Below are 25946 nucleotides of genomic sequence, written 5' to 3' on the forward strand. Positions count from 1 at the left end.
CTGGCAAGCTGATCACAAATTCTGTGTGTGTGTGTGTGTGTGTGTGTGTGTGTGTGTGTGTGTTGCTGCCGGTGCGGAAGTCTTTGTTTAAACTGTAATTCCTCGAATGGCCACTTGGGGCAGGGAGCAGTAGGCAGATCTCCCCATGTTAAATGCCCGACTTTATACCGCATATTCATGACAACTCGGACCGCCGTAAGTTTCAACAGGGAACCTCCGGCCCGGACAGATTTGCGTTCACGCTGCACCTCCCGCTCGGGGACACAACCAAACTGTTGCTATAGCAACCCGCGTTAGCATGGTAGCTACCTACTAGCGAACAATGCTAACCGAACATGCTGAATGCTGAATTTCACACAGAGCGAAACACAGATGACACAAAGACATATGAAACATTAACATTACATAATTAAGACCTCAAATTGTGTGTTAAAATTTCAACAAACGTCTTTATAATAATTCTGTGATTATCATTAACGATGCAAGTTGTCATTTTGATGTGGCTGTGACGTCAACTCTGAGAAACCGGAGCTCTGAATGATACCCCAATTTCCGAGCTGTAAATCCGGCCTGAACGACCGTTCAATTCACTTTTTACAGGTCGGAGCCCATTTTTCCCGGCGGTCCGAGTTGTCTTGAACGGGGTATAATAACATGATTAAACATCTTTCCAGTTAGTGGTGAAACACGGTTTTGGTATATAGAGCTAATTTCACCTTTTCATAACAACTGTAGGGCAGTCATTTTTTATTTATATAACTCGCCCGTTTGGAGTAAAATAGATGATAGAAAAGGGGGTGATTGACAGATCGCCTGTCCAGTGATCGCGCAGCTTGCCGTTCACGGACCAATAGCAGGCGGAGCTGCGGCTCTGGGGAAACTCCCATCTCCCGTGAGGTGCGGAAGGACTCAACCCATTCCCTCCCCACTCTGCTGACGAAAAATCAACATGGTGACGCCCACCGTTTGAACTCCGCCCGGGAGACGGAATTTAATGGGATAGCTACGTCCATATTATTTATGTCTATCGCTGCAACATGTGTCTTTCTATTACATATTACAGATTTAAAAAGGGTCAAACAACTAGTAAAAATCTGACTTTTTCTCTGCAGTAATGAGTAGCCATGCAGTCTGCCACGATCATATGCATTTTGTATCCTGGAATGTCCTTATACACGTTAAACTTGACACTACATGAATTGACAGTAAAATGTGTGTGGCTGTAGTTTGTCCTCTCCAAACTATCGATTGGTCACAGATGAAAGATGGAGCCTTTACTGTACCCGCCTTGCTATTGTTTTTGTGTCATCATATGATGGAGTGAGAATTCCGAGGGCGTTCCTCTTGAAAACAACCTATCTTATCCTTTTCAGCGAAACATTTCAACCAATAGAGGCCAGCTTTATGTTTATTTGACATGCCAAGAACACGATTAGTCCACGCGGGACATCGTCCACACGGGACGATGAATAAAGCCTGTTGCTACCTAGCAACCCCACCTGCTAGCTTTAAAAAAAGCTTGAATGAAATGACATCTCTTAGAAGAAAAATGGCTCTTGAAATTATGCTTACTCTGACTGGACCAGAAATAGAAAGTGAAAGCCAGCCCAGGACCTGGTTTGGTACGGAGAACATACCCGTGTGGGCGTCCCCGCTGGGAAGCGCTGTTACCTTCTCTCTCTACTCTCACCGTCAAAAGTACAAAATTAAACACACAATGAAATTACGCAGACGTTTATTACAAAGTGCTGGGGTTGGCTCTTTCTCATCAGCAGCACCTCCTCCCTCCCTCCCTGCCTGCTTCTCCTCACACAGTTAAACACACGCACGTCCTCCTGAAGCTGCTCACAATAAGCACAGACCTCAGCATGGACCACAGCAGCAGCTCCACTGGAACAATTACCGCTTAAGTGGCTCCGCTCAAAGATACCTCAGTCGGAGGTGCTGATGAGGCAAGTGGAACGCCGGGGTCAACTCATGAATGAACTCATCAGTTCCAAGTGGAGTCTCACGGAATCTAATAGAATTCCATTATTTTTCCTGTCATTCCCATTCAATTCCAATTAGGTTTCCTTATACCCAGTGCAATTACATGTGTTCCATGTTCTGGATCTTCTCTTTTCCACAACGGTTTGCTATAATGTTACAGCAGCTGAGCAGCAGCTAGCTATGGGGGGACTTTCATTTTGTGTTGTGTGTTAGTGGCCCCTGTGGTCAAAAGCAGTAGTGTTCTTCTCCCGGAACGAAGATCGCATTTCCTGAAGACTGAGAGTCCTCCCGCTGTCTCCACCAGACTGTCTGAGCCACGGCGGGCATATTTAACAAGGCGTGGGATAGTTTATAAACTATTCCCATAGCGCCTAAGCTAACCCATTAAGCTACAACATGTGCACAATGGTATACACATACACACACGCGCGCACACACACACACACACACACACACACACGCACACGCGTGCGCGCACACACACTTCACCAGAAGATCAATAATTGGATTTTGTGTAAATCTTCAGCGAGAGTAATCTTGAGCTCAGGGAGCAGTAATCTCTTTTCTTTGGTCAACTTGGGGGAAATGTCGCCCATTAATTTTCAAGAGCATCTAAAATACAGCTTCTAAAAGTCAGGTAGACGTCCAAAAAAGTTCTGGACTTGAGAAATGAGAAAATGAGAAATCTAGGACACCATAATTATTCTCACAGGAATCCAACAATCCTATTGGGTTCTGTGGCATTTTAGAAAGTAATCCTAAATCCTAAATAATCCTTTAGGAGTTTCCTATTGGATTAATGGGGGACTTTTAAATTGGACAGATGGTATTTCACCCACTTTTTTACTAGGGATGGAGATCGTTAATTTGTATTTATTGATAGCATTTTCGAGACTGCTTAAAGCAGGACTAAACCCCAAAACACTTTTTTTCAGCTTTTAACCAATATCTATGACTTTGGGGGTGGTGTGTGAAGAATTCTGGTCAAAATTTCCACATTTGAGACCAAACTGTTACCATTGTACCATTTGTATCATTTTCAGCAGCATAAGTTCCCTCTATGGGTTGAACACTGCTTTTTTTTGTGCCCTCAAATGAATGGGATATTTGGTACATCGTGACGTCACGGTGGGGTTAGCACGCGCCCCACTCATGTGAAAACTTTTTTTTTTCCCCATGTGATTATTACTGTAGTTCACGCGGCGCGAGCCCTTTAAGACCAATGCATCCCTGGGTAATGCCTACTGTGGCTAATATTAGCCGCTAGTTAGTTATGTTATATGGCAGTAAAACGCCACTGAATGACCAAATTGATATAACTTTTAACCATTTCGAGTAACACTGTCTCCATACAACGTGGCTATATTCATAACGTTTTCTATCTCGGATGCGTTATTTCGAATCCCACATAGGTTACGCTGGCGCAAAGCGTGTGGGTTTAACAGTCTCGAGCCACTAACGTCATCTTTAGAGCACAATATTCCTGGAATGCAAGTTTAACTAAACAGTGACATGTCCTCTGCATTCTACATAAAATTAAGATATTATGGGTTGTTATATTTTGTATGTTACATACTTATTGGCCAAGATATGTTACTTTATGGGGGAGGAATTCTGCCAGCCATCTTGCCTGCGGGGTTTTCGGATCGAGTGGAGTGCCGTTTTGCAAGAAATCTGGGGGGTTTAGTCCTGCTTTAACGATCTGAGTCTTTATCGATACCACTATCATTACTTTTCTATTATTTGGGGCAAACACGAGACCACAATAAATTTGTCACAGAACTGGTATTGCTAAAAATTAGACAATCGACGTATCTTTGTGCATCCGTGATTTGAGCTAAATGACGTGACTCTCGTCTCTCAAAACATACTGTTACGTTAGAGGGTCCACTAGCCTCGATATAGCAGTATCGATAAGCTCAGACCTTATTGATTTTCGGGTTTCGGGGAATTACCGATCGATACCAATCAATGCCGGGTCTCGATCTACATCCGCACCTTATATTCTGCTGCCACCACCAAAACCAGAGACGGGTCAAGTTTATTTATGGAAACACTTTTAACAAACAGGATTGTTGCCAAGTGCTTTACACAAAGAAAAAGAAAATAAATCTGACTGATTTTCACAATCCAGTGATAATGGTAGATAATGGTTACAACTTGAATTACTAATCAGTCAATAATGATCTAACCTATGAACATAGAAAATAAATTATACATTGTGAATACAGGACTATGAAGACGAGTATCCTACTGGCTGTGGCTAAACGCTGGAATGAACAGAAATGACAGGGAAAGAGCAGGTTTTAAGTATCACCGGCACTATCTAAGGTGTGAAATAGACTGTGTAAAGGACCTTGCACATAGAGTCCGTTTTTTCGTCCGAAATTGACGCACGAAAAAAATAAAAATACGACCTCATTTGTGTCAATCATCATTGACACACCGAGTCCGACAATTACGTCCGTCATTTAAGTTTTCGGACGAGGTTCGATTTTCTGCGTTTTTCCGCATCCATGAAATCGTTTTGACAGTTGTTTGACTACCCAGAGCTGCCGTAGTGTTGCTATTCACAATGAAAAATGGCATCTGAGAAGTTAATTCAGTTCGTCTCCCAGCACAAAGCATTTTATGGCAAAGCAGGAATACAGAGATTCGGAATTAAAAGACAGAATGTGCCGGGTGATTGCAGACCAGCTTGGAATGCGGGACGCGGTGTGTGTGTGTGTGTGTGTGTGTGTGTGTGTGTGTGTGTATGGGGAAAGGGGGGGGGGGGGGGGGGGAGGAGAGAGACAGAGAGCCACACAGACGCACTGCCAGTTGTGGATCAGTAGGATCGCGGTAGTTTTCTTTTCGTTGCGAATATTGGATAATTAACGCATCGGACTCAGTGGGCAAGGTATCTGTGCGTGACGTTTTTTTCCCGGATGACGGATTAAAAAAACGCAGCGAACAATTCGGACTCTGTGTGCAAGGACCTTAAGTGACAGCGCTGCTTGGATCCTGTATATAGATTATGGCATTAGCACTAAGCTGTATACAAGTGTTTTACCACCCAGTGCCATGGTCAAAGAGGGTGGAGTGTAGCCACATGCTGCATGGTGGGAGGGACAAAGTGAATGTAAACATCAGTGATAGCAAGGACAAAGGTGGCCTGCAGCATATAGATAGTCTTATTATAGGCACATGCACAGCCACTCCTACAGCTGAGTGACATGCTGAAGAGATATGCCTGACATGTGAATGAGATACTGTACTGCAAATAATAGTGCTACTGTGGAGGAGAGTGCTGCCGGCGATACATTTTGTGATATTTCCCCACTTATGTCCCAAGATGGTAGGGGTGGGAATCACCAGATGCCCACGATACGATACTAAAACGATACTTGAGTCACGATACGATAGTATTGCGATATTGCGATATGCTAGTATTGCGATATATTGAATATTGCGATATTTCGATATATTGTCTAACTCCTTTTCCTACCTTTTCCTCGACCTCACCGGAAGTAAAACATGCAGTGTTTTTTTGTTTTGTTTTGTTTTTGCCCAAAATGTAGGCTACATTATTAAGCTTCTCTGGACTCAATACGCCACTGAAGGCGCGGACTGCAACATCGGGCGCTTCGGGCAGATGCCCGGTGGCCTGGCATGGCATGGCTTGCAATTATTTTTTAATTTTTTTTATATCGATACTTGCCGTCCAAATATCGATACAATATCGTCAGGCAAAATATCGCGATACTATGGTGTATCGATTTTTCCCCCCACCCCTACAAGATAGTGTGGCGAGTAAAGATGAGATTAACCTGAATGATGCTATATTCCAAAAAGAGAGTGTTTAATCCATTGATACCTGATGCAGCATTTGCGTGTATATCCCTCATTTGTGTGTGTATCCCTTTAAGACTGCGAACCGCGTTAACGCGGTTTGCAGTCTTAAAGGGATACACACACAAATGCTGCATCAGGTATCAATGCGTTAAGTCTTCAAGTATCCAAGATGTGATGTAGTAGACATGAAGGAGGAAGCATGAAGGGATGCCACAATGTGACATGTGATGAGATGCGATGGCAGTGACCAGCTACAACAAGCAAGGGGGACCTGGGATACATTTGGTGTCCATTATCAAACAAAAGCTACATTATTACTGCAATTTATTTTTCTTGAATGTTATACAGCTGAACCATGTCAATAAATTGTGTCACAAGACAACAAATCACCAGATAATTCCCCCTATAACCTCCATCGCCTGAGACAGGACATCTAGACTTTCCCAAAGGCTTCCTGGGCATGCATGTGCAGCGATAGTTTAGCAAATGGAAAAACTGAAACTTGCACAAGGGTTACATCTCTATTTTAATAAATACATAAATAAATAAATACATAAATAAAAGAGGGAGAATGAGCAGACGATGGCGGGCGGGGCCTGGATATATACTGTTAGATCTGGGCGGGGCCTGGCTATATACTGTCAGATCTGGGCGGGGCCTGGATATATACTGTCAGATCTGGGCAGGGCCTGGCTATATACTGTCAGATCTGGGCAGGGCCTGGATATATACTGTCAGATCTGGGCAGGGCCTGGATATATACTGTCAGATCTGGGCGGGGCCTGGCTATATACTGTCAGATCTGGGCAGGGCCTGGCTATATACTGTCAGATCTGGGCGGGGCCTGGCTATATACTGTCAGATCTGGGCAGGGCCTGGATATATACAGTCAGATCTGGGCGGGGCCTGGCTATATACTGTCAGATCTGGGCAGGGCCTGGCTATATACTGTCAGATCTGGGCAGGGCCTGGATATATACTGTCAGATCTGGGCGAGGCCTGGATATATACTGTCAGATCTGGGCGGGGCCTGGATATATACTGTCAGATCTGGGCGGGGCCTGGATATATAATGTTAGATCTGGGCGGGGCCTGGCTATATACTGTCAGATCTCGGCGGGGCCTGGATATATACTGTCAGATCTGGGCGGGGCCTGGATATATACTCTCAGATCTGGGCGGGGCCTGGATATATACTGTCAGATCTGGGCGGGGCCTGGATATATCCTCTCAGATCGGGCCGGGGCCTGGATATATACTCTCAGATCTGGGCGGGGCCTGGATATATACTGTCAGATCTGGGCGGGGCCTGGATATATACTGTCAGATCTGGGTGGGGCCTGGATATATACTGTCAGATCTGGGTGGGGCCTGGATATATACTGTTGCATCTGGGCGGGGCCTGGATATATACTGTCAGATCTGGGTGGGGCCTGGATATATACTGTTAGATCTGGGCGGGGCCTGGATATATACTGTTAGATCTGGGCGGGGCCTGGATATATACTGTTAGATCTGGGCGGGGCCTGGATATATACTGTTAGATCTGGGTGGGGCCTGGATATATACTGTCAGATCTGGGTGGGGCCTGGATCTATACTGTCAGATCTGGGCGGGGCCTGGATATATACTGTCAGATCTGGGCGGGGCCTGGATATATACTGTTAGATCTGGGCGGGGCCTGGATATATACTGTCAGATCTGGGCGGGGCCTGGATCTATACTGTCAGATCTGGGCGGGGCCTGGATATATACAGTCAGATCTGGGCGGGGCCTGGATATATACTGTCAGATCTGGGCGGGGCCTGGCTATATACTGTCAGATCTCGGCGGGGCCTGGATATATACTGTTAGATCTGGGCGGGGCCTGGATATATACAGTCAGATCTGGGCGGGGCCTGGATATATACAGTCAGATCTGGGCGGGGCCTGGATATATACAGTCAGATCTGGGCGGGGCCTGGATATATACTGTCAGATCTGGGCGGGGCCTGGATATATACAGTCAGATCTGGGCGGGGCCTGGATATATACAGTCAGATCTGGGCGGGGCCTGGATATATACTGTCAGATCTGGGCGGGGCCTGGATATATACTGTCAGATCTGGGCAGAGAGAATGGAGGGCGGGGTGGGACTTTATAGCTGGGCTGACTGACAGATCAGCTGTTGCAGAGGGCCTATCTGCACCGAGCAGGTGTGCTTAAAACAAGCTTAGTCGCTTATGTGTGAGAGAGAGAGAGAGAGAGAGAGAGAGAGAGAGACACACAGAGAGAGAGAGAGACACAGAGAGAGAGAGAGAGACACACAGAGAGAGAGAGAGAGAGAGACTCAGACAGAAGATGGGTTAGTGTCAGATTTCCATGCCCAGCCCTTTGTTCACTACATAGCTATCTTGACATGGTGGTGTTCTGTCTTGTTTGGCTGCCTGGCTGTGACAGTCACAGCATCTCTGTGCCATGTGCCACACCAGGCCAAGCATCTGCAATGCAGTGGCTGCCATGGCTTAGCACTGCCGCCTCAGTGCAATACCCTTGGGTCCACACACAGACATAGTCTCTCTCTCTCTCTCTCTCTCTCTCACACACACATACACACACACACACTCTCTCTCTCTCTCTCTCTCTCTCTCTCTCTCACACACACACACACACACACACACACACACACACACACACACACACACACACACTCTCTGTCTCTCACACACACATACACACACACTCTCTCTCTCTCTCTCTCTCTCTCTCTCTCTCTCTCTCTCTCTCTCACACACACACATACACACACACTCTCTGTCTCTCTCCCTCTCTCTCTCCCCTGTCTTTACATCCAGTGCATGGGACAAACAGGTCTTTTGGCTGCATGGTGTGAGACTGAAAGGTTGTTCCTGAAAGCGCAGGTGGACAGAACATTGTGCCTCTCTCCTCCATCATGTACACACGTCTTCCTGGCAGAAAGCTTTTGATCAAACCTTCATGCTACTGGAGCTACTTTTTACCTGCTGCAGCTCCAACCAGCTCATTCCATGACTCCTTTCAATCTTCACACGTTCATCCGTGTTGTGTTCTTCCGCCACGCAAAACAAATGAAATTCTACCAAAAGAATGTGGAATAGACTTTTTATTTTGATATTGGAACATGCACTTTGGTTTAAAATCATTGGATGGACCTCCCCCGAGGGCTTGAGAAAGAGGACACTCCACAGGCTGCTGCCCTTATCTGCAAAGAGCCTCGCTATCTATGAAGGTGATTTGGTGGATATTTATTGGACAGAGAGGAGAGGTGCCCTGTTATCTTTATTCTATCATGCTGTGCAATAATGATATCCTCACAGTCACACCACCCAGCCACCCCCACCCCCCCCCCCCTCACACCACCCAGCCACCTCCTGTCTGAAGCTGCAGCTACACCACCCAGCCACCTCCTGTCTGAAGCTGCAGCTACACCACCCAGCCACCTCCTGTCTGAAGCTGCAGCTACACCACCCAGCCACCTCCTGTCTGAAGCTGCAGCTACACCACCCAGCCACCTCCTGTCTGAAGCTGCAGCTACACCACCCAGCCACCTCCTGTCTGAAGCTGCAGCTACACCACCCAGCCACCTCCTGTCTGAAGCTGCAGCTACACCACCCAGCCACCTCCTGTCTGAAGCTGCAGCTACACCACCCAGCCACCTCCTGTCTGAAGCTGCAGTTACACCACCCAGCCACCTCCTGTCTGAAGCTGCAGCTACACCACCCAGCCACCTCCTGTCTGAAGCTGCAGTTACACCACCCAGCCACCTCCTGTCTGAAGCTGCAGCTACACCACCCAGCCACCTCCTGTCTGAAGCTGCAGTTACACCACCCAGCCACCTCCTGTCTGAAGCTGCAGTTACACCACCCAGCCACCTCCTGTCTGAAGCTGCAGCTACACCACCCAGCCACCTCCTGTCTGAAGCTGCAGCTACACCACCCAGCCACCTCCTGTCTGAAGCTGCAGCTACACCACCCAGCCACCTCCTGTCTGAAGCTGCAGCTACACCCCTCCTCACACTCTCATAACGAGAGATGAAGTTTGAGAAATAGGATGTACTTCAGCATCATAATCAAATCATAATGGACGTAGCTACCGTGACCTCACCCATTGGTTTGTGACCTCCTGTTTTGAAGCCTGGAGTTTGGCATTGTGGCCGTCACCATCTTTGGATCCACAAGCAGCTGGCGTGAGACCAGGGCTATCCCACAGAACCAGGGCTATCCCACAGAACCAGGGCTATCCCACAGAACCAGGGCTATCCCACAGAACCAGGGCTATCCCACAGAACCAGGGCTATCCCACAGAACCAGGGCTATCCCACAGAACCAGGGCTATCCCACAGAACCAGGGCTATCCCACAGAACCAGGGCTATCCCACAGAACCAGGGCTATCCCACAGAACCAGGGCTATCCCACAGAACCAGGCCTATCCCACAGAACCAGGGCTATCCCACAGAACCAGGGCTATCCCACAGAACCAGGGCTATCCCACAGAACCAGGCCTATCCCACAGAACCGCAGCGCCGCCTACTTATTGGTCCGTGATAGTGAAGCTGTGCGTTCACTGGACAGGCGACCTGTCAATCATGCACATAGTATGCTTGATCCTCTACTCGAAATGGGACCATAATTGACAAACGGAAGATCATGCTGTGTTTCAGAAGACTTGAGACCATCAACTCATAGTGTTTACTGAGCTAATACATCAAGTGAGCACTAGGGTCTTTTCCCCCATTGACTTCTATGCAATCAGACTTATTTTTGCAGCTAGTGGAGTCGCCCCGCCCTGCTGGCCATTATAAAGAATGCAGGTTTAAGGCACTCCGACATTGGCTGAATCTTTCACAAATGGACCTTCCCCCCTTGTGTGCACAGCGTGTGATTTGCCTATCTGTTCTCGCTCCGAACATTTTTCTCCTGCGAAGAACTGGGACAGAACGAGCCTCGACATATGTTCTGTTCCTGGTAGCTTTTGGCAACACTTTCTCCCAGCTGGGGTTCTGTGTCCAATTTCTCTCTGCTAAAAACACACACACGCACACACACGCACACACACACACACACACACACAAACACACAAACACACACCTATTCATGTAGTAAGGCCTTCCTGTACACACTAGATGTGCATGTGTGTTGCAGGCGTGTGGGTGTTTGTGGTGTGTGTGTGTGTGTATGTGGGGGTGTTTGTGGTGTGTGTGTGTGTGTGTGTGTGTGTGTGTGTGTGTGTACGTGTGTGTTTCTCCACTTGGTTCTGTGGAGAAAGGATTTCGAGGTGCCCTCGCTTTAGAAACAGGAAATTGCCAGTGACCCCCCGCTGGTGAAATGGTGGGCTTCAGGCAGGTGGGCTTCAGGCAGGTGGGCATGAAAAGATACTGGAACAGTGAGTGAACAAGGAGAGAAGAATGGATTGAAAATGGGAAAGAGACGGACCAACAGAGAAGGAATATTGTCTTCTTGTTTGACCTTTATTGTTTACTCAACACACTTGCTATTTTCCCGGTTCCTGCCTCCGGGTTTTCCCTGCTCCACATGCAGTCACTCAGGCTCTCTCACACCTGTCTTCTTCCATTGTTGGCAAACGGCTCCGCTAACGCAGGTGTGACAGTTAAGGACTTTGCTTAAGGGTGCTTAAATGGTAGATTTATTTCGCACATAGTGATTTTCTCAGCCAGAGAGGGGATTCAAACTGACAACCTCTTGGTCAGAAGCCACCTTCTCTAACCTTAAGGGCTACCTGATAGACGAGCAGTGAGTCAGTCAGTTCACTGGTGGGAATGAATGTCAAGTTTATTTATATGGTCCTTCATCACAAAGTATCTCCCAGAGGACTTCACAAAGGACGGACCTACCTCAACCCGATCTTTTTAAAAAGCATGGGCGATAGCAGTTGGATTTATTACCGGTGATTTCAAATAAATCAAGTAGCATAGTCATGGCCCGATCTGGCTGAATTAGAGGCGATTCAGGTAGCCAAATAATAATCATATATAATCTAATTGAATAATCTAAACTAAATGTATAAAGTGCACAATGTAATCATCTATTTGCCAAAACACAATGCAGATGCACAAACACTCATATTGACATGTGCAAATCAGTAGCATGCAGAAACACATTAAGCGGTTTGCAGTTTAGCGAGTGATTTATTATCAGCTGTCATCCAAATGAGGTTGACCGCAATCCAGCCGCAGTTGAAGTAATTAGAAACATCGAATGCGCTATTTAAGTCTTAAGGATCGTGAAAGAGACACCGTTTACCTGTGAGGAACAGAATTTTTCTCTCAAAAACTGAAGGTCCCAGACAGACCTCAAGCTCATAAAACAGCAGGAGCACGTTATGGTCGTGGTGGTGCTGAACGGACAGCACCTATATGTCCCCATGGATGAGCCTGTTGTACTGTAGCCATGTTTACACTCACCTCCAGTAGCACCTCATCCATTCCCTTGGCCTCTGTCTGACATCACCTCAGGCTGTCCGCTGTTTGGCGTGAATTAATCACGGGGGTTGAACCTCATTTGACCACTACGTTTATGACGGGACGTTGCAGACAACACGTGACGTTCGTTGAGTACGTTTTCTCTCTCGATGATTATAGCGATGTACAGATGGTATTATGGGCCGGTGTGCTCCTTCTACTGCGCTGGTGGCATTTGGGGATCCTGCTTGGGAAAGGAAATCAACTTTGGTGTAGCTGATTTCGTCTTCCTGCTTGTGGAAAAATGGATATATTGCTACGGATTACAAATGTGGCCGTAGCATTGCCTTTAGTACCCCAGAGAGTGCAAGAGAGACGATTGCGACGTTCCTCCTACGTATATACACCACCATAGAGTGAGAGGACCAAGAGATGAAGGGTCACCAAAGGTTTGGGCCACGCAAGGGATTTGTTCAAACAAACTCTGAGAAGTATTTCAAATGGTCAATTGACCCATGTCTGACTAGACGCCTTGCTAAAAGGTTCTTGGAGGAACCTTTAGCCACCTCAACTTTCAGGGTTCTTAGGTTATTCCATGAAGCACTCTTATTCTGAAGGATCTTCGAGGAGCTCCATAGGTTCAGACTCAGCACAGTCTGAGAATGGAAAGGGAGAGATAAAAGCATGGGGTGAGTCATGAGAGGAGAGAGGATGGAGAGAGGAGAGAGGATGGAGAGAGCAGAGAAGAGTGCACACAGGAAATAAACATGTTGTCCGGAAAGGCAGCTGATGAGAGGACATCCAAACAGCCAAATCAACAAATAAATATGTGGTAGTTGACGAGGACAAAGAGTTGACTCATCAGCCAGTTCCGTGGAGAGAGTGCACTCTAGGCTAGGATTTATACTTGACCTTAACACTTTTTTTAAGTGTTGTTGTGATGCTTTTAAATGTCCATTTTACTCTCTTCTTTTCTTTTATTTCCCTGTCAACCATTTTATGTGAAGCACTTTGAATTGCCTCTGTGTATGAAATGTGCTATACAAATAAACTTGACTTGACTTGACTTGACAAAGTAATTTGGCAGAAGAAAAATCTCCGCGCTTTCGCTGCTAAAGAGAGACAGACGACAGGGAGGTACGGTGGTGCAGTGGTAAGCACTATCGCCTCACAGCTCGAAGGTCGTGGGTTCGATTCCCACCTGGACCGATGTGAACACTGAAGGAATGCGTGCCCGTCCGCATGTCCTCGAGTGCCCACCGCCCGGGTGGGGTTGGCAAAATGGCCTTTCTGTGTGGAGTTTGCATGTTCTCCCCGTGCCTCCCGGGGGTCTCCTTCATATAGGAACCCCCTTCACAAAAACATGCAACATCCTGGTTGCTTATGTGGTTCCTCCTCTGATCGTTAAGGGCGCCTGTTCAGAGGGAGGGGAACTGGTTGGAATAGCGTGAACCTCCCACGTGCTATGTCCTACCGGTGAAGCTTCCTCTGGCAGGTGCAAAGAAGCGGCTGACTTGACTGCCCATGTCTCGGAGGAAGCATGGAATCAGTCTCGGCTCTCCCCAGATCGGCAGAGGATGGAGTAGCAACCAGGATTGAGTAATTCAAATGAGCACTAAAAAAAAACGGGGGATAAAATGGGATAAAAAAAAAAAAAAAAAAAAAAAAAAAAAGAGAGACAGACGACACTGTTATACTAATTACAAGCAGAAGCAGGTAAAACACCCCATGAAATGGCATCTTTACTTCCAGGATTTGATTATGCATTCTGATGCATATTGGGAGTTAATTTAATGAGGAATTCAAATTATTACCCCCAATCAAGACCATAGTGTGTTTTCCAGCACAAATGTGATCTTATCTTACAAATCAAATCTTATACAGCAGGGCGGGTTCCCAAACTTAAAGTCCCTGGAAACCAAAATCCACAAAAACGTTCTAACTATGTTATTTAGGGTCTTATGTTAGTAATTTTGTGCCTCCGAAATTATTATACATTACTTTCAACCCAAAGCCTTAAAATCGCCACTTTTCTACAAGATTCTACAAAGTACTTCCTCATTGAAGACAGCAGTGCGCGAGGTGCTAAAACGCAGGAGCTTATGACGTCATAAGCTCTATATAACCTTTGTACACGCGCGCAATCCGCACCCACCTATGGCAAGTCCGTTCTTTGCCCCCAGTGACAGCGCTCCCTCGCTGTCCGTCTCCCTCCCACTCTGTGTGCCATCTGCCAAGCGCTATGCTTGTGAGATTAGCAAGGTGTCGGGTTTCAGGCCATGTGCTTCTCTCTCTCTCTCTCTCTCTCTCTCTCTCGGGACTAGTGAGAGAGAGCGAGAGACACACAGGCTGGTGGCTCTCTCACACACACACACACACACACACACACACACACACACACACACTCGCAAGTGCTGTGTAACTTGATCTCTTTCTCCGTTTCCCTCCCCCCTCTGTCTCGCGCTCTCTCTCTCTCGGAAAACCTGCTGCAGATGGGACACGCCCACACAGTCCGCGGGAGAAATACACTCTAAAAAATAATGATTTTCTCATGAGTTTTGCCAGACTGTCAAACCTAAATTTATATACTTTGCGACGTTCATCATCGTTCAAATTTGGCTGGTGGCTTATTAACATAGGGTCCTGTGATGTGATGAACTCAAAATGCTAAATAATAAAGAAATATTTCTGGTTTCCAGGGACTTTAAGAACGGTCCACTTTGAAATCTGAAAATCTTCCGGGCTCCACCCCCAACCCTTTAACCACAACTCTGCTCAACACACACCAGCCTCAGATGATGTATTTCCCTATAGGACGAATCAGCGTGATGTCACTTGACACCCAGAAATGCTGAACCCCGCGGCAGTTAACTAGTATGAGTTGTGCCAAACAAACGTTAATATCTCAAAAACTATACATCACATCACTTATATTTTGACATTCTGAGTGAGAGCAGAATTAGCTCAAGAGTTTGATGTATACTTTATGCATGTTGTGTTAAAGTTGTGTGAACTGTCGCAGTTTTTAAAATGTAAACAGAGTCAAGCCGGCTAGAGCAGACGCTCACGCCTCGTGCCACTTGGGCTCCATAGGGTTCCATTGCCGTTGCCACCCAGTGACGCGGTTTGTTTACCAAAATGCTGCTCTGCTGATCCCTCGTATATGTTTTTTTATATTATATATTTTTTATTTCATTAACAGAGCATGTGAACTTGGGCAGAGGGGAAATTAATAATCCATCCACATACAAAATACCCAAAAGCAGATTGCCACTAGGGGGCCACAGTTTGGGAATCACTGTTAAAGAGCAATGGCAGCTTAATAATAGGCTTCCAAATTTAAGTCTCTTTTACCCACAGCACTATTTGCTCCTCAAGAGGTAAAGTTCATCCTCTATACATGTGCACTGTCACACTTCATCGGGTTACACCTGTGAACGTAATTTTCTCCCCCAAGTTACGCTTATTCCCTCTGAAGTAGTATCTAATTAACATAAGGAAGAATATTTCCTATCACTGTGTAAATTATGAAACGATGAATCCTCACATCTTAGCTGCAAATTGGAATTTCCACACTCTTGTTTGTGCATAATCTGAATTATACGTCTTTGCCGTGAAAACACATAAGCGAGACACCAGCAAGATATGTACTTGTTAAATACAGAGGATCTAGCCAGGAACAAACTATGTCAGCATTAATATGACTTCTTTCTTTGATCTCTGGGGAGAAGAGATGTGAACAATTCCTGAGGAAAAGACACAACATCTGTTTCAGGAATAGAAGCATCTGATGCTTTATGCATGAGTTTGTATCAGTTAATAATAACACCTTTCGGAGGGTTTGTTCATAAATTAATGCAATATGCGCCATCAGATGGCGTACACTGTGCTACCCCATTACGGCCCGCACGTTTGATACCGCTAATAAATGATCTGATCTGCTTAAATGTGAAGCATGAACTTGATCGAAATATCAACTTCACAGGTTCACAGTTTCAATTATAGCACTGCAGGATGAAGTCTAGACTGCAGCCACGGCTATTATCACTTTCATGACGGATCCTATTGGTTTGGTAGAAATACACTGAAATACTGAACGTCGATTCAACATCTGTAACAGCTGCTAACACCAGTAACCTCTCCCAACATCTGTAACAGCTGTTAACACCAGTAACCTCTCCAACATCTGTAACAGCTGTTAACACCAGTAACCTCTCCAACATCTGTAACAGCTGCTAACACCAGTAACCTCTCCAACATCTGTAACAGCTGCTAACACCAGTAACCTCTCCAACATCTGTAACAGCTGCTAACACCAGTGACCTCTCCAACATCTGTAACAGCTGCTAACACCAGTAACCTCTCCAACATCTGTAACAGCTGCTAACACCAGTAACCTCTCCAACATCTGTAACAGCTGCTAACACCAGTAACCTCTCCAACATCTGTAACAGCTGCTAACACCAGTAACCTCTCCAACATCTGTAACAGCTGCTAACACCAGTAACCTCTCCAACATCTGTAACAGCTGCAGTTAACCAGCCCTCTGCCTACAGCAGGAAACACTGTCCCGTGTTTACCTTTGTCCTCTTTCTCTAGCACTAGAATGCCCAAATATGTGCAATAACTTTGTTGAATTAAAATAAATACAATGTTGCTAGCCTGGTACCTGATTTTTCCTAAAAATGCCTGTATTTTCATTTAACATTCTATATAGAAGGCAAATGAATGCCCCCTTCAGCCCCATTTCGGCCATAAGCCGTCATATTGACTGCACGGAATTACATGCAGTTCTTGGCCTATTTTTAGCTTATCTTTTCACTTTTTAATTTTTTAGACCGCCAAACACAATAAATGCATTAATCTCTCAATTACCAGTATCATGATAGATGATAAGCGGCCAAAATTACCGCTTACGGCCGTTCTAGTAGTGATGGAATTCTGGCACTAATCTTCTAGTGTTAGTCGCTGTTCCACTGGTCTTTCTTCCTGCTCTCAGGGCCAATCGATGAGCGGGCAGGCCAGGACCAGCTGGCCAGAGACCTTCACTATCACTTAGTCTGGCCGCCTGTCTGCCCGCCTGGCTGCCTGCCTGCCCGCCCGCCTGTCTGTCTGTCACTCTGGGGGAATGTCCGCCACGAAGGACGTTCTTACAGGCCTGTCCACGTTGTCACGCCATAAACACTGGGCTGCAGTACACACGCGTGACCTGAGGAGGGGCTAGAGGGAGACAAGAGGGAAGAAACCAAGCAAAGAGGAAGCCTTGGGGGCGAGCGAGTGACACAAATAGGAGATGAGACAGTGAGTGAATAGTATCTGACAATCACAGCAGTATTATAATACAACTGCTCATTGAAATTCTACATTTAATTGTTTCACAGATTTATTAATGTAACATTTCCCCCAGTGCATTCAGTGATGTAGGCCTCTCTCTCTGTCTATATCGTGTTAGTCAAAGAAGCTTATGCCTTCAGTCCCCATGTTTACCTCATAAACAACTCATCTCATTGATTATAGTGCCTACGCGCTGCTTTGTTGGTACAGTAATTGTGAGCTCTTGACACAATATGACTTGAATACTGCTTCAACATATTCTGCTGAACCAGCAACTCTCACTGTAACTAATTTAGGAAATATTGCAACACCAGCAAAGAAGCATAAATGCTGCTATTTACAGTGAGAATGTGTTTCCATGAAACTTGTTAATTGACTTCTTTGTTTCGCCAATTTCCATGATTTACTTGATTTGTTAACGATGTAGCTCCTGGTGTCGTGTGTGTGAGTGACGGTGGCAACAATATGAACATACAGATTCCCATCTAATTAGCTGTTGATGAAAGCTTAATTTGCATTGGGGGGTTGTAGGTGGGACCCTTTGGGAATAATACTGATAATAATACACTTTATTTATATAGGACTTTTCAAAACAAATGGTAGATTTATAGCATAAGAAAAAGCAAAACAGGAAAAAAGGCAAAATATATGCCAGAGAGTGGAGTGAAAAATAATTTCAGTGAGTCTACTGATACGATCACCCCACGTAGGAGAACATTGCCACAGAAGGCAGACGTCGATCAATTTACTGTGAAGAGAGAGAGAGAGAGAGAGAGAGAGAGAGAGAGAGAGAGAGAGAGAGAGAGAGAGAGAGAGAGAGAGAGAGAGAGAGAGAGAGAGAGAGAGAGAGAGAGGCAGAAATAACAGAGTTCGAAGGAGAGGGCTGTGTTGTCCCACACACACACACACACACTCTCTCTCTCTCTCTTGCTATCTCTCCCTCTCTCTCCACAGCAAGTTAGACTGTTTTCTTCTGCAGTGATTGACGTCAAAGACGGCGGCATATCAAAGCAAGACACCCCAACTTCCAGTCACTTCCTGTATCTGTGCCGCGGAGGTATCGCCACTGCCACGCCCACTTAGGAGACTGCTCAGTCACCATTGACAGGCAGCCAATCACACGCTGACGGCCACGCCCATTTAGGAGACCAGACGAGTAGTACCATTTCTTATTAGTGGCGAAGCCTGCAGCAGTGGGGGTGTCTCTCTCTATATTAAAGGTCTCTGTTGACATGGCCACGTTTTCCTACTTGGTGTGCGAGTTTCAGCTGGCGTTCCATCTTTAAAATGACACTCTGGCGTCTCTGAGTGCAGACGGTGTCTCTGAGCTGACAGGTGACAGGCTAAACAAGACAGTAGCTCCTGATAACTCTGTCAACAACATCAAGCAAAAAAGAATGGCAAATCGCTGCTTCACAAAGATTCACGAAGCTTGACGAAGATCGAAACGTTGCAAATAAAAAAGCATTGATGGAGCCTCAGTGTGCGGACTTTTATCTTTTTGTTAAATTGGTGCTTCAGTTTATTTATTTATTTATTTATTTATTTATTTCATTTATTGCCAGGACTAAGACAACAGCACAGCCCGGTCCAAGCATGAAATCATGTCTGGAGGGAAATCGTTTATGTTGACAACAACACTGGGTAACACTGGTGCCGGTGTCATGGAGGAGGAGGCGCACACACCCGCACAGCTGTGCTCTGTGATTGTGCTCTTTGTCTGAGTGGCAGAGCGTGTGCTGTACAAGCCAAAGGAACTGCGTCAAGAGAGACACTGACAGACATCACTATGTTATGACTTGTCTCTTTCTTTTCTCCCTCTCGCCCACTCTCGGTTGGCGACGCTACAAAGAAGACGACTCTTTACAATTTCAGTCGCAATCCAACTCAGGGAAAATAAAGCTGTTAGGCGCAACAAGGTCCACCGTTTCATTCTGATGACTTCGTTTTGAGAGTCCCATCCAGTGCCGTTCACCACCATCAGTGCATACAGTACTAGTTGTTAATTTTTTAGTCATATTCAGTGATTTAGTGTTGGTCATCTGTTACAATGGCAATATCAAATGACATATCTCAATATCTCTGCCAAATAAATTCTCATGCGATGCCACCTGTTGAGTCGATGACTGGCTATATGGACTATCAATTTACAGCATCTGAAATATTTATTATGAACAAATAAGACATTTTAATCGTAGAATAGCTCAGTCTCTGCTGCTCATGTTGCTAACCGACGTGCATTTTGACCCTCCTGTAGCTGAGCACTCTCTAACCCTATGAGCTGCATGCAGCCAGACTCGTACAGACAGAGCATCTATTGAGTCTCTCTACACTCATGTTATTCACCTTATGTAGAAGAGACCGTCTGGCTTGAGAGACTAACAGGAAGTGTAAATCCAATCAGAAGTTCTGATTGGATTTACACTTCCTCATAAACCAAGTCTGACTCATAATGTGAGTGAAACTAGGTTTGACCAGGTGAGCCAGACTAGTTTGACAGGATTGGGGATTCAAGAGCAGGTACATAGGTACGTCTGTTCAGATGTGCGTTTACTGCGGGGGTTGAATCCCCGATCCTGCCCTGCCTTGGCTGGGCTAGCAGCTAAATGCTAACTATGCTGAATGGGACGAACGGGAGGATTTCCCCCATGCTGACCCATTGACCTATGACGAGACACCGCCTGAATGTATAGCTGCCTCAAAGGAAGCTGATTGGTTCAGATTCAAACCAACAGATTGGATTTGTCGTGCGATCGTGATCTCATGAGCTCGCGCAAATCCAGCTGCTTCGCAAGGTTGGAAGGTTTAAACAAGAGGTGTTAATATTGTGCTATTACAGTGAGTTGTTACATCATCTACGCTTTTCAGTTTTTCATTTGTTTCTCGCAAGTCGAGGTAAAATTGTTTTACCTGTGTGTAAGGTACCACTTTGATTAAGACCCCTGTGCTTATAGTTCTCCAATCTTTTCACATCCTCACCAATTAAAATCACCGTTGCAGTCGCACAGCCCACTTCACTCCTGACCTAACCTCCCCTCTCACACAAGGAAACGCTAGTGCCTCACCAGCCAATTACCAAGGGTGTCTGTTAACCCCTAGCAGCCTGCTAAACCTGAGAGCTCCTGGTTTAACCCCCCCGCCTCATCCTGCTGATTAAGAAACCCGACGGCTTTGCTGAAATAACTCATCTCACTTCTCCCCCATCACTTTTTTTTATTGTTGCCCTAAACACTCATTCTCCATCTTTCATTTGGCCGTGATTAAGAAATATAGCTAGCAGGACGGACGACCTCAGTTAACCTTCATTTATTTTTAGAATCACTTCCCACTCATTTGACATTTTCCCCTCAATTTATTTGCCCATATTTTTTGCACACACACCACTGAAGGATGACCTCCTATAATAATCCCCGGTCTAATGACAGCGTCCCCTATGCAAAACAGACTCTTAATCACCCGAGCGTAAAGCCTCGGCTCACCTCGGTTCATCAAGCTACATTTATTATAAAACATCAGTGACGACTTATTACGTTTTCATTTGGAAGCTCAGTGGAAACAGGAAACCGTCTCGTCTGTGGTCGCAGATTACTTTTCTCACCGCATCAGAAATACCATGCCGCCAACCCAACAGGCATTTTTCCACAGCAGCCATGTTGTGCCTAAAAGGACGGAAGTAGCACAGGTGCACCAGAACATTCATGAGGGTTCCAATTAGGGTTCCAACTTCCAGTCCGTTCAGGTGTTCCAGTGCTGGGGCCGTAATTAGTGAGTTGGCTGCACCTGTGTTTACCCTGCCTTTTAGACACAAAATGGCAGCTGTGGCGAAAAAGCCCATTGCACCGAGCGTGGTGTTTTTCCAGAGCACTTCTGACGGATGATTGCCCGTGGGTTCTCCTAAATCATTTATTTTTTTTAAATATATAAAATATTTAAAGTTCTCAAAGTTAAACGCCACTAAACGGCTTGATTTCAGCTCGGCATTTCCATATTTCCAAAACAGCATTGGTTGCATTACCTATCCGTTCCAATTGTGAGATCATCCTTTAAAGCCGTGCCGAGCAGATTCCCATACTGTCCACAATCAGTCACGCATGTTGTGATAAAATCACCGTGGTGAGAAGAAGTCCAACTTCTCCAACAGCACCGCAGGGACCACAGAGTATTCATCACAGAACGACACATTATTACCCGTCCGCCATCAATCTCTTCCTGCTGACGTTCCAGGCCCTTAAACCAACAATGGCGTGTTGGTATTATCTGCAACGTACAGCGTATTACTGTAGGAGGCGCTGGCAGACGTTCCTAATGGAACCTTGGGACGAGAGTAATATCGGCACTCTCTCAAGTCGTTGTCCGCGCTGTGGGGAAAAGCGACTTACAGTCGGAGGTTGGGCTTTTTTTTCGGGCCGCGACTTTTCGGTTGGGATGTGCTGATTTATTTTCGGCGTGTTACGCAGGAAGAGACAGAGATGGACGATCGTAATGAAGCGTGACGAGGTAAGAGGCCGAGAGATACTGAGATGAATTAAGTGCTGTCAGTGAGGCCTGATTACAGAAGAGCCAGTGCGTTGTGGGAGATTGTTTACGAGTAACAAGTATCTCTCTCCTCTGAGTCTCTCTCTCTCTGCTCTCTCCTGAGTCTCTGCTCTCTCCTGAGTCTCTCTCTCTCTGCTCTTCTCTCCCCTGCAGCGTTGCCCCACGGTTCCTCCCCTGCGCTCGGAAGCATTTCAAACCGTGTCACGAGAAGGACCTGGCGTACTGGCTCTGAACGGCGGCGAATGCTTTGTCATCGAGACGCTCAGCGGCCCTCACAAGCACTGCAAGTAAGTGATGGTCTCCTCTTCCTCCTCCTCCTCCTCCTCCTCTTCCTCGTCTTCTTCCTCCCTCTGAGACAGGAAGTGCATCCCACCACAGTAAATCCACTCACCACCCTCACCGCCGTGGCTAAGTGTGGTTTATGATATATGCATCGCTTTTCTCTATGGGAGCAGTGGGACTGATCTTCACTCCATCATTCACTCTCTGGCTGATGGCAGCATCTATAGGAGTTGATCCCTGTCAGAAAAGTCTTCAGCAGGCATCATGGTCTCTCTAAATGCTTTAAGGTGCCGTGTCCACATGCCAGCGCCTTTCTGCAATTCATTTTCTATGCTAAAGACATGCTAAGAGCTCCTCTTCCCTGCTCCGTGCCTGGTGTTTCAGCACTATGGGCGCCTCAAGTAGAGAACAGTTCAATGTTTGGGAAGAAGCCCTAAAGTGATTTCTTAGTACTATTCACCTTATGTTCAGACGCGGCGATGGGTCAAATTCTTCCGGGTTGTTTGAACACTTCCGGCGGTCACAGCGCCAAATACAAAAGAACGTCAGAGGAAGAGAGTTGTTTTTTGTAGTGGACAGTGCAAGGGGGTAAAACAAAGAACGTAGCCTACTACTTGAGCTCGGTACACAGCAAGCAACCGGAGTATCCACTGTTAGCCAGATCAGATAACGTTATCGTCGACAATGACGAGCACTTTCTTGTAAAACATACTGGACTCCAACAAAGAAAGCTTCAGATAGTTTTCTCTCCTCCGAGCGCTCGAGCCACTTACGTCTATAAGACCCACAGACGTTAACGTAATTCCCTCGAATGCGAGACTTAACGAGCCAGTTACATGGCGTTGCATTCTTAGACATTGCCGTTTGCTTTTATTTGGTATGTTACATACAATTGTCTAAATTATTAGTTAATTCAGAGTTAGATGATATTGGAGCAGCCAGCCATTTTTATTTTTTATTTTTTTTAAGCCGGAAGTCATCACACGACCGACACAACCAGGTCAAATGGGCGTGGCTACATAAGGTGAATACCGTAGTAAGTACAATTAGCTTGGCCAAAATTATCTCAATATACAATATTATCCTGATAGTGACTGAGACGATGATTAAATATCATCAACATATAGATACTGTATGCTTCAATAGATACTGTAGGCTTATAGATACTGTTTGCTTCATATAGATACTGGTTGCTTCATATAGATACTGTATGCTTAGATACTGTCTGCTTCATATAGATACTATATACAGTAGCTTCAATGACTTGCTGTGTTAGTTGTCCTAGATTTGAGAGTGGAGCTCAGAGGCACTTAGCCTGCTCAAATGTGGGGCTCTTCACTAATTAAGTCCCAGAACAAACTCCTTCCAAAAGAGAACCGCAGGACTTCCACCCAACCTGCTTTTCAATGCCTCCTACAGTGTGTGTGTGTGTGTGTGTGTGTGTGGGGGGGGGGGGGGGGGGGGTTTCGCTTTCAAAGATGTGAGAGAGATTTGCTTTTGTTCAATAACACTTTTTTTTAAACATGGCTAGAGTTGGACATGCACACACTCAGTGAGACGTGCACACAACACATAAACTTATCAAATAGTATACACACGCATGCATGCACACACACACATACACACACACACACACACACACACACACACAGTCGCCCACATCAAAGGCTGTCTTCTCTGTCAGTTTCCACAGTCTGGATTGTGCTCCGCCTAATCCGGTCAGAAGTCAACCCGAGTCCACCCACGGCCCAGACGTCTGGTACTCAGACAAGAGAGGGAAGTTGAGAGAGCAGGATTGAATGAGAGAGAGAGAGAGAGAGAGAGAGAGAGAGAGAGAGAGAGAGAGAGAGAGAGAGAGAGAGAGAGAGAGAGAGAGAGAGAGAGAGAGAGAGAGAGAGATGTGGGCGGATATAGAGGCAAAGTCGGGGGATTGTTGCCCCCCCCCTTCTCCTGCTCACCGCCGTCGCTATGACAACATAATAGCTGTTAACGACTTATGGTTTGCAGTGCATGCTGGGATGGCCTTGAACACGCTGTGGGTGCATGTGAGTGAAAAAGACTTGGTTGTTCTCTGTTGCTGGTTCATGTGACAATATTCCTCCCAAAGTAAAGATATGTACCATCTGAACACTGTGACATCCACTCTATCAGAATGAAGGCTGCTATAAAATGTATACTAAAATGATTTATCTGAGCACTTGCTTATAAAATAATTGCATTTAGAGGAGGTGATCATTTTATACTTTAGAAATATTGAGGATGAACATAAGCTAATGATTTATCTTTTGGAAATGAAATCCTTCATATTATAAATATTTTACTATTCACAGTTGGAGAAAAAAGAAAGTAAATATGAGTGAAAAAACCTCTAGTGAAGACAAAAAACAGTGCAGATGCAGCAGTCTTCAATGGCGTCTGGCCTGTGCAGCTGCCAGCCGGCTGCCAGCCAAGATCCTTGGCAGACTATACAAAGATAAAACGAATAGCTTAACTTAATAATATACTTAAACTTAGCATGGCATACCTTAAACCAATTCAACCTCTTCATAAACAGTCTAAATAGCGTTGGATTCTCTAAAGCAGGCGTGTCAAACATACGGCCCGGGGCCAGAACCGGCCCACCAAAAAGGTCCAATCCGGCCCACAGGATGACTTTGCAAAGTGTAAAAATTGCACTTGTGAAGGCTAAAGAGGTACCAGGTTTCAGGAGCAAGTTAAATATTAAAGTATTCATGTTTTCTGTAGTTACCACTAAATGGTCAACTTTTTTCATTACCTTTCATTACATTGCCTTGACTATAGAGAATTGCACCGTTCCAGACAGTAGATTTGATCATTTGTTTGATGGTAGCTGAGATAACCCATAATGTGAAAATGTGATCTTAATGTAATTCTTGCAGGGTATCCACAGGGTCTTGAAAAGTAAAAGTTGATAAATCAATTTAGGGAAAATTAAGGCCCTTAAAAAGTCTTAAAAAGTCTTAATTGCCATTTGAGAGGTATTACGTTTTGTAGCTATTGTGCTGATGGTGTTAAATGAGCATAATTTATGATATCGTCTCATATCGATCGCAGACCCCTGAATTGAATCGATATCGTATCGTGGTCGTGGCAGACTTTGTGATATCAGCCAATACCGTATCGTCCAAATAACCTATATAATATTGCATTGTGATGAAACTTGTGATTTACACCCCTATCACTGAGGTGACAAAAGTGCCGTTGAGGTCTTGAAAAAGTCTTAAAAAAGTCTTAAAAAAGCTCTTAAAAAGTATTGAATTTAACTTGAGGATTCCTGCATGATACACCCTGTCTCGTCTCGACACTAAAACAGACTGGAAACATTTGGAGGTTATTATCATTTAAAACGATATGATTGATTTTCTGTGGCTGCCCCCACTTGAGACCAAATTGGGTCGCAAGTGGCCCCTGAACTAAAAAAAAAGCACTGTCCCTTGTGGTGTTCTTTGGTATGACAGCCAGCCGGCCTGCTGAAAGGGAGCACCGACTGAAAATGGCTCCCCCCCACGGTTA

At 45.6% G+C, this 25946-nt stretch overlaps 1 protein-coding gene across 1 annotated transcript in view; it reads left to right on the forward strand.

Moving 5' to 3' along the window:
* nrg3a (neuregulin 3a) overlaps positions 1 to 25946 on the forward strand; it is a gene marked incomplete at both ends in the record, with an annotated part of 324527 nt that overhangs the window by 261434 nt on the left and 37147 nt on the right. Inside the window, 4 exon segments of the mRNA XM_083658575.1 lie at positions 22284 to 22285; positions 22287 to 22316; positions 22318 to 22353; positions 22356 to 22417. Of these exon segments, the coding sequence (XP_083514701.1) occupies positions 22284 to 22285; positions 22287 to 22316; positions 22318 to 22353; positions 22356 to 22417 (130 nt within the window).

This window comes from Poromitra crassiceps, assembly GCF_964638095.1.
Source record: "Poromitra crassiceps genome assembly, chromosome: 22".
NCBI lineage: Eukaryota > Metazoa > Chordata > Actinopteri > Beryciformes > Melamphaidae > Poromitra > Poromitra crassiceps.